Source organism: Lolium rigidum, chromosome 2, assembly GCF_022539505.1.
Source record: "Lolium rigidum isolate FL_2022 chromosome 2, APGP_CSIRO_Lrig_0.1, whole genome shotgun sequence".
Taxonomy (NCBI): Eukaryota; Viridiplantae; Streptophyta; class Magnoliopsida; order Poales; family Poaceae; genus Lolium; species Lolium rigidum.
The window spans coordinates 159,887,621-159,900,003 of record NC_061509.1 but is presented as its reverse complement, the minus strand read 5'-3'; the positions used below and the strand labels follow the sequence as shown (position 1 = coordinate 159,900,003).

The 12,383-nt window shown below is 46.5% G+C and overlaps 1 protein-coding gene across 1 annotated transcript; it reads left to right on the top strand.

Moving 5' to 3' along the window:
- The first annotated feature begins 4,973 nt into the window (after positions 1–4,973).
- LOC124690258 lies at positions 4,974–8,921 on the top strand. Its single transcript, XM_047223665.1, has 6 exons — positions 4,974–5,072; positions 5,607–5,663; positions 6,766–6,969; positions 8,124–8,219; positions 8,336–8,662; positions 8,745–8,921. Exons 1-6 carry the CDS (start codon positions 4,974–4,976, stop codon positions 8,919–8,921), a joined length of 960 nt encoding a protein of 319 aa, XP_047079621.1.
- Positions 8,922–12,383: the final 3,462 nt, after the last annotated feature.

The following is a 12,383-nucleotide window of genomic DNA, read 5'->3' as shown; positions in this document are numbered from 1 at the left end:
ATCATTGGACAACAGTAAGAATATCCCTGAGTGCTTTGTTAGAGCCAAGGATATAAATATATAGTTTTATATGGGGTAACGAAAAACAAATCGTTGTAAGGTGTTGCACCGATATTAGTTTGGTCACATATAAAAATGAATTTCTATCTCAATTAAGCTAAGTGTTCATTAAAGGGTAGCACAATGAACTAGACGAAGTCTATGCTAGATTTAGATGAGTTCTAAATATTGTGATGGATTCTAGAAACAAAGGCAGAGTATATCATTGTTTTGACAATGATCAAGGGTGTTTGAGTTGAGGAATTCTTTGAGAACTTGGTGTAGTTCCGGTAGTGTCAGAACTATAAAGCTATATTGTATGTGACAATATTGGTAACTTATTTCAGACCGCGGAATTAAGGTTCCACCAAAAGACCCCTATACGATTAACGCCGACTCATTTGAAAATCTTAGTGATGCGTGGAGACGGAAATGAATTGCAAAATACACACGTTTCCGAGCATGTTAGATTCGTTGACTGGAACCACTCCCATAATCAAATATGATAAGCACCAGAAGGCCAAGGTGTTAAATCTTTATAAATGTAAACTAGATTATTGACTCTAGTGCAGGTGGGAGACTGTTGGAGATATTCCCAATAGGCAATAATAAAAGTGTTTATTGTTATATCTTAGTGTTCATAATAAATGTTTACATCCCATGCTATAATTGTATTAACCGGAAACATTAATACTTGTGTGTTTTGTAAACATAAAAGAGTCCCTAGTAAGCCTCTTGTTAAACTATCTTGTTGATTAATAGATGATCATGGTTTCCTGATCATGAACATTGGATGTTATTAATAACAAGATCATATCATTAGGTGAATGTTGTGATGGACATACACCCATAGTAAGCGTAGCATATGATCAAGTCATTAAGTTCGTTGTGCTTCAAGCTTTAAGATACATAGTATCCTAATCCTTTGACCATGAGATCATGTTAATCACCTACACCGGATGGATGCTTTGATGACACCAAACACTACTTCGTAAATGGGTGGTTATAAATGTGGCATTAAGTGTTTGGAAAGTATAGGTTGAAGCGCGTGGATCAATAGTGGGATTTGTCCATCCAAATGACAGATTGATATAATCTGGGCCCTCTCGGTGGAATGCCATCCAACTAGCTTGCAAGCATGTGACTAGCTCATAAGGGATGTCAAATCACGGTATGAGTAAAGAGTACTCATCGGTAACGAGGTTGAACTAGGTATAGAGATACCGACGATCAAACTTCAGATAAGTAAAATATCGCGCGATAAAGGGAATCGATATCGTATGTTAATGGTTCTTTCGATCACAAAGTCATCATTGAATATGTGGGAGACATTGTGGTTCTCCAAGTCCCGCTATTGGTTATTGATTGAGAAGTGTCTCGATCATGTCTGCATAGTTCACGAACCGTAGGGTGACACAATTAAGGTTTGATGTCGTTTTAAGTAGATATGGAATATGGAATGGAGTTCGAATATTGTTCGGAGTCTCGGATGGGATCCAAGACACCACGAAGAGTTCCGGAATGGTCCGGAGAATAAGATTCATATATAGGAAGTCACGTTCCAAGTTTGGAAATTGGTTCGGTGAATTTATGGAAGGTTCCGGAAGGTTCTAGAATCATCCGAAACAATTCACTATGGCAGGTCGGAGGGACTCCACCAGCCCTAGCCAACCCACCAAGTGGGACTCCACCATGGTGGCCAGCCAACAAGAGAAGGAAAGGGAGAAATCCCTTTCCCTCTAGGTTTTCAATTTTGGTAAGTTTTGGAAGTTGGACTCCAAAGTGATTTTTGGGGGAACCCTAGGTTTTCCACCTATATATAGAGGAGGAGAGAGAGGGGCTGAACACATCAAGCCAGCCGCACCACCAAGGGGCTCCCAGTGCAGCGCCCCAAGTGCCCCCCTCTCCCAAACCCTAGCTACTCCCTCCTCCCTCTTTCTTCCGCAGCGCTTACGGCGAAGCCTTGCTGGAGATCTCCACCACCACCGTCATCACGCCGTCGTGCTGGCGGGATTCCGAGGAGGTTCTACTACATGGGGAGAAGGACGTCATCATCAACACCGTACGTGTGACCGAGTGCGGAGGTGCTGCCAGATTGTGGCACCGTCAAGATCTTCTACGCGCTTTTGAAAGCGGCAAGTGATCGACTACATCCACCACAAGATTTATCTCGTTAACGTTTAGCGATCTTCGAGGGTTTGTTGATCTTCACCTTGTTGCTACCATCTACTAGATTAGATCTTGGCTTGTTATTCGTTCTTGCAGTAGGAATTTTTTTGTTTTCTATGCTACAAATCCCTACAGTGTCCTGCAACCCTGTGCCGCCACGACCCCAGCCACCCCCGGAGACCGTCATACGCTGCTGCTAACCGCTATGGATGGCATCACCGCCGCATCACTCCCTGGATCCGGCCACCCCAGCCGAAACCGTGCACCGTGTCGCCCAAGGATAGGCCACACCGTTGCCGATGCCAGTGGTCAAGCTCGTCGCCACTCCATGGAGCCCCGCCGCAAACCACGAGATCCCATCAAATCAGGCTACACCGGGTAGAGGAGGACCAGATGCCACTGGCACCGCACGGGCTTCGTCCAACGGTGCACTGAGGTGACGGCAGCAAGGAAGGGGAAGAAGAGGCGGAGGTGGCACCTAGGGTTCCATCTCGAACGCCCGCACTAGGAGCCACCCGAGATGTTGATCCGGCAAACTCAAGGAGGCGAGGTCAGTTCTAGCTAAAGGAGGGTTAGTGGTTTACGTGTTTCATATGTTTTCTTACATGCTACAAGAATGTATGTTTTGTTGCAAATGCACACGCAACATGTAACGACGGTTTCGGTTGGTTGTTTAACACTCACATTTTCCTAGGTCCAGTTTTCATATTCTTAGTATTTTGTTATTGTTAACCTTGGTCGAGTTGTTCAATTGATGTGTGGAGTTGTGTTTGGAGAAGTAAACGATTTTCCTTTCGAAAGGCATACAAATCAATTGAAACTCAACCTGCTCCAACTACTTCAAATAGATTTGGAAATGTTCATGTCAGCCCAAGCATAAAGCGTTCTTCTGGTTATGAGTGCACGGTAGACTAAGCACCAAAAATTGACTCACAGTTTCAGTTGACAACCTATAACCGTTGAACTCTCCAATTTCCTTCCAAAGAGACCTTCATCCATCATTTCTAGAATTGCGCATTTGCAGCTGAGTGCTGGTGTTTCCTTCTTGTACTAACAATCAGTATAAAACATGAGTTACAAATCACACGTGCCATGCATTATTAACACGTATGTGTAAATTACACGTATATACATTGCGAATTACATGAAAATTCGATTTTTAAAGAAATACTCCAAAAATGTCGATGTGTACGTGTCATCTCCTAGAAATGGCTTACCACAAATTCAAAAATAGTCTTGTGAGAAATACTACTCAGGTGCGTGTACCGTGCTCCAGTCGCTCGCATCTTCACAGGCAGAGCTGCAAGCCTGCAACTTCCCACCGTCAGACGGTCTACTCCCTCCAGCACAACCTTGCACATCTTCTTCCTTCTTACTCTTCTGCGATCCCCACGAGACACGACGCTCCTCGTTCTGGTCTCCCTTCCTGGATTCCTCCATCTCGCCCTCGCCCATGCCCTTCCCCTACTTCCCATCCAGTATCTACCGCGATAGCGATGGACGACGGCTGCGTCGATTGCGGCTGGACTGCATCCACGCGGACGCGGGCGATCCACTGTGCCGGTGGCGACCCAAGGGCGCACACCTCTGCGACGACCACGGCCATGGCCACAAAAGCAAACCGGCCATCCGTTCTTCCTTGCAGAAGTGCTCCGGGTGCCGGCCTTGGAAGCTGCGGGCATGACAGGACCACGCCGTGCTATCCCAGGTCCAGTTCCAGACTTCCATTACCCCTGCGACGAGATGGTGGGCCGGGTCGTCCCTTCCTGCTTCTCGATGACTTTCTGTGAGCTGAGCCGAGCTGCTTCTGCGCCCGGTTTGGCGAGGCGCAGATGCTCGGCGAAATGCCCGGAAGGGAGGCGCGATTCTGGGCGGGCGTTGGCCGCGTTCGATCAAATGCCCAAGCAGTGGAGAAGTGTAGTGAAGCATTCGAGGGGAGCTGGCCATAAGTGAGTTTGGAGACAATGCCCTACTCAACGGAAGCTGCACTGACATGAGGGATCCCTGTCGCCATGGGGTGAGTGGCTGGCTCTTGTTGATGCCTCCGCAGCATTGCGTTCAGGTTCAGAGAAGGTGGTCTGTGCTGCAGACATGTACTACCTGGTTACCTGGACTGATGGCAACTGGAGTATTGAATTGGTTGGAACTGGCGCCTATCGAAGTGCATCATCTGACACAGTTCAAAAAAGTCCTTCAAGACATGATACCGACCTACATTCCTACTGGAAGCAGCAGAAAGAATAGGGGAGACAAGTCCAGCAGTTTGCACACCCAAGCAGCCATACGACCTCGGAAGGCCTCAAGACTATAAAAGGCCAATCCCTCTCTCGGTCTCTCCTCCAACTATCACCTTGAGATCATACGTTCCCTCCCACGATCAAAACAAGAAAGAACCCACGGCGGGCTGCAGCAATCCAAGAGCTCCAAACCACCGCAAGAAACCAAGAAGCAACCATGCGGGAAAGAAGAACCAGAGGCGGGACGAGCACGCCTCCTGGAGCGAGGCCAGCCTCCCTGGGCTCCACGAGCTCGCCGGACGCGTTCTTGGAAGAAGAGCGCCTTCGCAATGTCCAGAAGGAAATAGAAGAGGAGGCCAGGGCCAGGCGTCGCGCGGAAGCCGGACAAGGGAGCTCCATCTCCGCACCGCCATCACCGTCAAGATTCTGGCCAGGTCTGCGGCAGTCTGCCAAGAAGGTTCTTGGCGTTGGCCAAGAGGGCGCCGCCTGTGACACCCAAGAAGGCAAGAAGTGGCACCGTTCGCCGAGATGAAGCAGGCAATGACCGGCCTCATGGACCTCTCCCACGAAAAGGTAGAGCCCCCGAAACTCCCTCGCGATTTCGCCACCAAATGGGCTTATGCTGATGTAAGTGCCACGGTCTCTGAGACTCTGATTCTTGGAATTCCTTTTCCAATCCTGTCTTCTGCTGCCCGCCCCCTCTGTTATTGTGCTTCTTTCTTGCTGTTGCTCGGATGATGAACTGCCTGTAAGTTCTTTCTTCTATCTCTGTGCAAGAACTTCTTGCTGTGTAGTTCCTGCTGGCTGTTGCCATATAATTGCCTTAACACAACACAATGCTACAGGATGATCAGTTTTTTTGAACCGTAGATGGTGATCACTGCTCAAGTGGTCGTTGCAAATAGGTCTTTTAGAGTTCATACCGAAGAAATCCCAGTGGAAAATCTCTCGTGCTATTACTGAAAACGAATTTTCTTTCCATTTCTTGTTTATTCCGAGTCCAATATTATCATGTATTCACGTGTAACAGTAGCATTCAATCGGAGTTCATAATGCCGTTTCTGCTACTTTATCATTTATGACACTTGTGTAAAATCAAATTTATCGGTCTATCTCTCCCTCTTTACCAATACTAATTACACAATTATGCTGTCTTGATAGGCTGATCCACTGCACGGAGGAGTAATGGATGGTACTGTTATATTGGCTTCTGGATATGTAAGCCACAAGATCTCGCCATTGTTTTGTTTTACACCAAATGAATTACCCTGTATTTTCTACTGGATGCATGTTTCAATTTTGTTCTTCATAACTCATGTTCTGCGCGTTGTTCTCAATACAAAGACATGTTCCCTGGCATGCTCGGCAAAAATAACTCATGTTCTGCCAAAAGGGGGAGATGGCTTTGAAGCAAGCAAATTGCTCTATTCACCAATCACTAATCAATGAAATACTAGTCTTAATTCGTTAAAACTACTAATAATGAGTATCAGTAGCACACTGTAGCACCTATCCATGACCAAGATTGAACTTTCCAGTATTATTATTAGTATCATGACGTTCTCTTCTCTGTCTTGACTAGTGTAAGTTGAGACTCATATTCATGGGATCATCATCTCAGACAGGGTAGTTCGGTTATCGATGTACTTTCCTCTTGAATTGCATCATAGTTACAATTACTATCTCATATAATATTCAAGTTGATGGTGGGGCATTGATAGCAAAGGTGCAAGCTTATATTCTCCTGGGTCATACTAAGATAACCTGCACTTCCTGCTGTGTGTAGCGGTTCGACTTTCCATATCTGTACTTGAGTTGTAAGTTATTTGATAAATTGTGATATTTGCAAGCTGTTAAATACCATATATGTTTCCATTGTGATGTAGTTTTGCACAGTTGTATCCTGGGATGTAATCGGCAGTTACTGATGCCCCATGACATATTGTTTCTGAAGAGCAGAAACTTGGGACCAAAAAATATAAGACTTTTTGTTGTTTTTTTTTGTGCATTTCTGTTTATGCTATGTATCCTGTTTCACCATTTTCTTTCGAAGAGAGATATGTCTCACCACGTACATTGAAACTGACAGGTAGATGCTAAATTGCTAATGCTTACATTCATCAAATGGCTGCATGGGTGTAGGTTCTAAGTCGCCTGTATTTCCTTTTCTTATTCCAGAATGCTAGGTTGGTCATTATTGTCTATGATCAACTATTTTAATCTATTCGTCTAAATTATTTTTCGCTTCACTGATTATTTACTGGGATTTCTCACGGTTTAGATTTACCCAGTAACACTATTTTGCTTTCCTTGATTGCAGACTGCTGATCAGCCATACCAACAGTGGTTCATTTCACAGAAGAATGTCTACCCATTTACTGGTCACTCCTTGCCCCAATCACTCACTGTTCCCAACCACACCAACAGTGATTCATTTCACAGAAGAATGGTTACTGATGAGTCAATGACTGGCCTTATTAACCACTCACACAAGAAAGTGGAGCCCATAAGACTCCCTCATGAGGTAGCTATCAAATGGCCTCACGGTAATGTAAGTGCTGCACTCTCTGATTCTTGGGATAGTTGATTGTTGCTTCCATCTCAGTTCTAATAAAACTTCATGTCTTCTTCTGGTTACCTCATGTTATGCCTTTTTATTTCTTGTCATTACTTGGATGAGGAATTTTCTTGTGCATTTTGTTTACCATTTGTGCAAGAACTTACTGTTGTGTATGTTCTGTTAGACATGTCATATTAACTATAATTGAATCATTTTCTTTCAAAAAACCAAAAGGGTGCCGAGGCAACAAAGTTCATGTACTCACCGATCAATAATTAGTGAAATATTATCGTCGTTTTTTTATGAAGTAGTAATGATGGATAGTGATAACGGCTATCCACAACTATTTAGTGTCATACAGTTTCCCTCTTTGACTTGACTTGACTTGCTAAATTTAAGTTTACATTCTTACTACAATTTTCATGGGATCAGCTATATAATAACTGCGTAGTAAATTTATGCTTTAAAATTTTCTCCTAATTCCATCATATTAATTAGTTAACTGTCTTATAAATATCAAATAAACTTGTTGCTGAAGGAAAATGTAACTTTAAACTTCATGTCTTCAGCATCATACTAAAATAACTGCACTTTCTGCTCTGTGCAGTAGTTTGAATTGCCATAGCTGTAATCAGGTTTGTACTTTTTTTTGCAAGTTCTCATAGATTTTTTTTATCATTATCATACTATGGCAATTCATAAACTCTTAACAATGTAGGAGTAGATGTTTCTGTTGTGCGATAGTGTAATCTTTGTTTCTGGAGTGCTGAAACATGGGGACTGGGGAGAAAATCAAAGGCCTTCTTTCTATAGTTTATTCGTGCGTTCCATGTATGCTGATTATCTTGTTTCACCATTTTATTTACAAGAATATTGTATCCCACCGATTATATTGAAATCGAGAGAGGGATACCATTAAACTGTTGCTCAGATGTAGATTCTAAGTATGTAGTAATGATCACTTCTGCCAGATAAAGTTCGGTGTTTTCTGTTTAAAAAAGCTAGTAGTGGTCATGATTCTTTTTGTCTAATGTGATTTTCGATTTGCTTATTATGTTCTAAAATTATCCAACTATTTGGATTGATCCATTAACCATATTTTGCTTCTTCGATTGCAGTCTCTTAATCAATCATACGAGCAGTGGTGCATTTCACAGAAAGATAACTGTCTGCCTAATGAGGTTGCGGTCAAGTGGTCTCTTGATGATGACGATGTAAGTATACTTTAAGATCTTACATGTAAAATGATATCATCATATTTCGTTAGATGATCACTTAAACTTTAATATAAACTGCGAAGACCCATGTGTTCGATGAAAAAGAACTGCAGGGAATTCCGTATCCTTTGTATGCTGAATTTTGTGGGGAGACCATCTCATCGTCGGAGAGAAGGGAGTGGACTGATGTGAAACTTGTCCGGAAATTGCGAGGATTGCGCCAGCAAGAGAGGCTGGCCTCTCGTAATCACTTTAAGCTACGGCTTACTTGGCCAGGGACCCGGCGCAAGTCCAGTTCACTCTTCATGGTGGCGATGAACAAATTAAATAATGAGAAGCAAAAGAATGAGTATAGCGAGGGTTGTGAAGTTCCCGAGTACCTCCTCTGTCCCTTATCCTGTGAGCTGATGGTGGACCCTGTCACAATAGCTACAGGAAAGGTAATCTGTTTTACTACTTTTTACTGCATTTCATTTTGAGCAGTTAACTAAGGGTCGTATATAAAATTTTTCTATCTTGTAGACGTTTGAGCGACGTGTTCTCAAAGATTGGTTCAAGAAGAACGGGCATATTTGTCCCGTGACCGGTGAGCTCGTCTCAAGTACTATTCTTCGAAATGATCGTGTGAAAGGATATTTGGAAGAATGGGCAGAAGCGAGAGCTGAGGGAACCACAAAGTTCAGGGACGGCAATAAGTAATATTTTTTTCGCGAAAACGCAAAAAGCTTTGCGTTTCGATTTATTGATAGAAAAAGGAGTTTACATTACAAGCCTAAGACAAGGCCGAGACACCCACACACACACCCGACACTCAAAACGAGACTACGACAAAGTGCCGAAATCCGTCGAGTGCTTCTCTAAGATGCTACAGAGAGAGCTCCTCCGCTAAACAGAACCCATGCCGGTGAAAGTCACCGTGCTTGTGCATCGACGAAATTACCAAGAACCTGACCCGGATCCCGCGAGCACACCATGGCTCAATTGGGAGCATTGCTGCTCTGGCCTCAGCCCAGATCCGGGGACGCCGTCGGCGCAGCGGCTAGCTCCCGGCAACCTCACCAGACGTGAAAGCATGCAGTCTTCAGCAGCCTGCCATCAAGCACAGAGGCCAGCCCACCAGTGCACATCCAGAGGCTTGCTTACGCTGTCCGAGGAAGATCCTCGTCGCGCAAGCCACCGCGATACCGCTCAAGAGGCTAGCGCGTCACCTGCATTGCAAGACGCCTCCCATTTGGCCAGCACAGAGATCCACGAGGAAGGACTACGACCTGAACTCAAAGCTCCAAAGACGACGCCTCCATGGAGGGTACGACGTCAAAGACGCCGCCGTCACCCGATTTGGCATGCCAAATCTAAGGTTTTCACCCGGAACCTGAGACCCTAGGCGAGGGAGATGCCGGAACTCCTCGATGACGCCACGGAGGAAACGACGCCCTCGGGCGTCGCCGTCACCCGGCCCCGAAAGGCAGGGCTTTCGCCCGGAGCATGGTACCTCACCACCGCAAGCACTGTCCGCTCTTCGCCCAGAGCTCACGCGCTGACCCAACCAAAGGAGGACTCGCTAGCAGGTCTGCGCGCCACCACCTCAGAGAGGCATCGCCGGCCACCCAGCACCGCCTACCGCACCGCCAGCGCCGCAGGGGCGCCCCGAGCCACCACGCCAAGATGGCGTTAGGCTAAGCTCAACCCGGCCAGAGCAGCAACACCCTACGCTCGGAGCTGAGGAGGACGGGCGAGGAGCAGGTGGGTGACCGGACCCGGGCTCAGGTGCCCAGAACAGCTGGGCCCCGCCTTCCCCGGATCGGGCCCGAAGGGCCCAGATCTGGGCCGGCCGACCCGCGCCGCCACGGCGCTAACTCCGGCCGCCCAGCACTGTCGCCGTCAACCCAGCGCCGTCGCCGTCGCTGGGCAGCCATGGAGCTCCTGCCGCCGCCGTCGGGTTTACCCGCGCCCCTACAAACATGCGGTTGGTGGAGATGCCCGCCGCCGGCGGCACCACGCGGGCTTTGCCCGGTGGCTCCCGCCGCCGCCAGCGGAGGAGGGGGCGGAAGGGGTCTGGGGCGGAGGAGGGAATAGGGTTTCGCCCTGACTCGCCCGCGGGGACGAGCCAGGAGCGGACGGTCCCGAAACTCGAAGGGACGCCCCTACCACTGTTATTCGGCAATAAGTGATACTATCATTTACTAGTATACGGGTAGGGCAGAGTGATGATTGCAGAACAATTGAAACATACTAGCTAACTGGTGCATGCATTGTAATCTTCATCGTTTGGCGTACTAGCCTAAGGGTCGATGCTCTTTCTGTTTGTATATATACATACAGTTCTTCTAGTTTCCTTAAATCTATACCTAATCTATATACCTACTAATAAAGCAACTAATGTTTCCTTGGTTTGGTCCGCTTTCCTCTCTATTTAGATCATGTCATCCTCCGAAACAGGCAAGCCACTTAGTCAGCTGGCTGCAAAATTGAGGGTGATTTGCGATATGAATAAGGGTTTACCCGATTTAATTAGGCGATAGGAGCAGTCAGGGTCGTGACCTATGAGGGACAGAGAGAGTCCTTCGTACCCTATACACGTCCATCTGCTTGCATGAGAGCCAGATGATAGCATGACAAATCCTGATAATTAGAACCAACAATAGGGTCAATCAACTTCTGTATGGACTCATAGCGCGATGCGTTCCATGGTCTGATCTGGGTAAGGGAGTGATTCAACTGCGTCACCACGCGAGCACATCTCTCTTGGTTCGGCGGGCAGGTTGCGTCCTCGCGGTTCTGTGGCTAGCTCCTGATCTTGTCAGATTTAATGACGACCATTGTGCACCGCCTCCGATCAGAATCAACAACGGAATCCTGGAAGCACATGCGAGCCGAATAGTTATGATACCGGTTCGTGTTGCCGATGAAATCGATCTATCTAGTCTTCTCGGCTGGCGGCTACACATCGGCTGAACCAACTGGGAAATAGTTGCGTCTCTATTTGAGGTTTATATTTTTTGATCATATGCAGATTAGGCTGGTGCTCTTACGTGTCATTAGTTTAGGTTTTTACACAATCAAAGCTGTAGTACACCATCTCTTCTCCTTGGAATCGATCAATCATTTTTAAGTTGATTCTGTCTACGCAGTCATTCTTTGTGGCAAGAATTGCTCTTGATGTGATGTATTTTGGATCTTCTAATGAAGCGGCTGACGTTTTGTAGATATGGTCGATGAGTCTATCCAGGCCATTATCCTCCTCCTTATTTGGCACACATATACTTTTATAAAACGGATTGGTTTGTAGGCATCACCTTTCTTTTGGGCCTGGGATTGGGTGTTAGCTTCCTCATGGGCCTGGCTTGTCTATTGGTCAGAAACTCAGAATTGAAAGCAACCATCGATCGTCCCCTGCAAACATTGATACTTAATAGTCCCACATCGTTCGCTTGCGATGAGTCCCACCGGTTCATGTACGTTCGACGTTGCCTGGAATATCAGCAAGGGAATTAAGAAGTGGAATCATAGATTGATCTGAAACGTGCCGTGTGGAAAAAGGAAATTGGACAGAGCCACAGCAGTGGAGTCCCCCGAGCTCATCGATGGAAAATGTTAGTGGGAGTGCACACACCCGTCCAAGCGCTGGGAGAGAGAAGGTCTATGGGGATCTGGATGTGGAGTGGTTCATTGGATTTGCTGAATCGTCAATAAGCAAGCATGGTGGAAAAAATATGCCATGTTTAGCTTTGTGATTGCTTGGATGATGCACGGTGCGGACCCGCAACAACAGGTTGCAGCCCATTTTTAAACAAATATTACACCATCGCTCTAGGCTGCAACGATAGGAAAAAATCGCTTAGGCCTGCAAGACGACAGGAAGACATCGCTAAGTACACTATGGCGATAAGTGGATGGCCACCTCCGTCGTCAGTAACTACTAGCCATCACGCTAGCGTCGGGATGATGTGGCTACATGGGTTTGCATCAAGACAAAAGTGGAGGCAGTGCAGCCAATTGGTCACTGGAGTTGCTTCGGCGACATGACTGAGCCACGAGAGGGTGGCGCTGCACATTGCGGTGGTGCTATAGTGCTCACATGGATGGACATAAAGCACCGGGAGGATGGGGTGGTGACGCGGACGAACAAATGATGCCGTGGAGACGGCCAGGTAGGCCAAA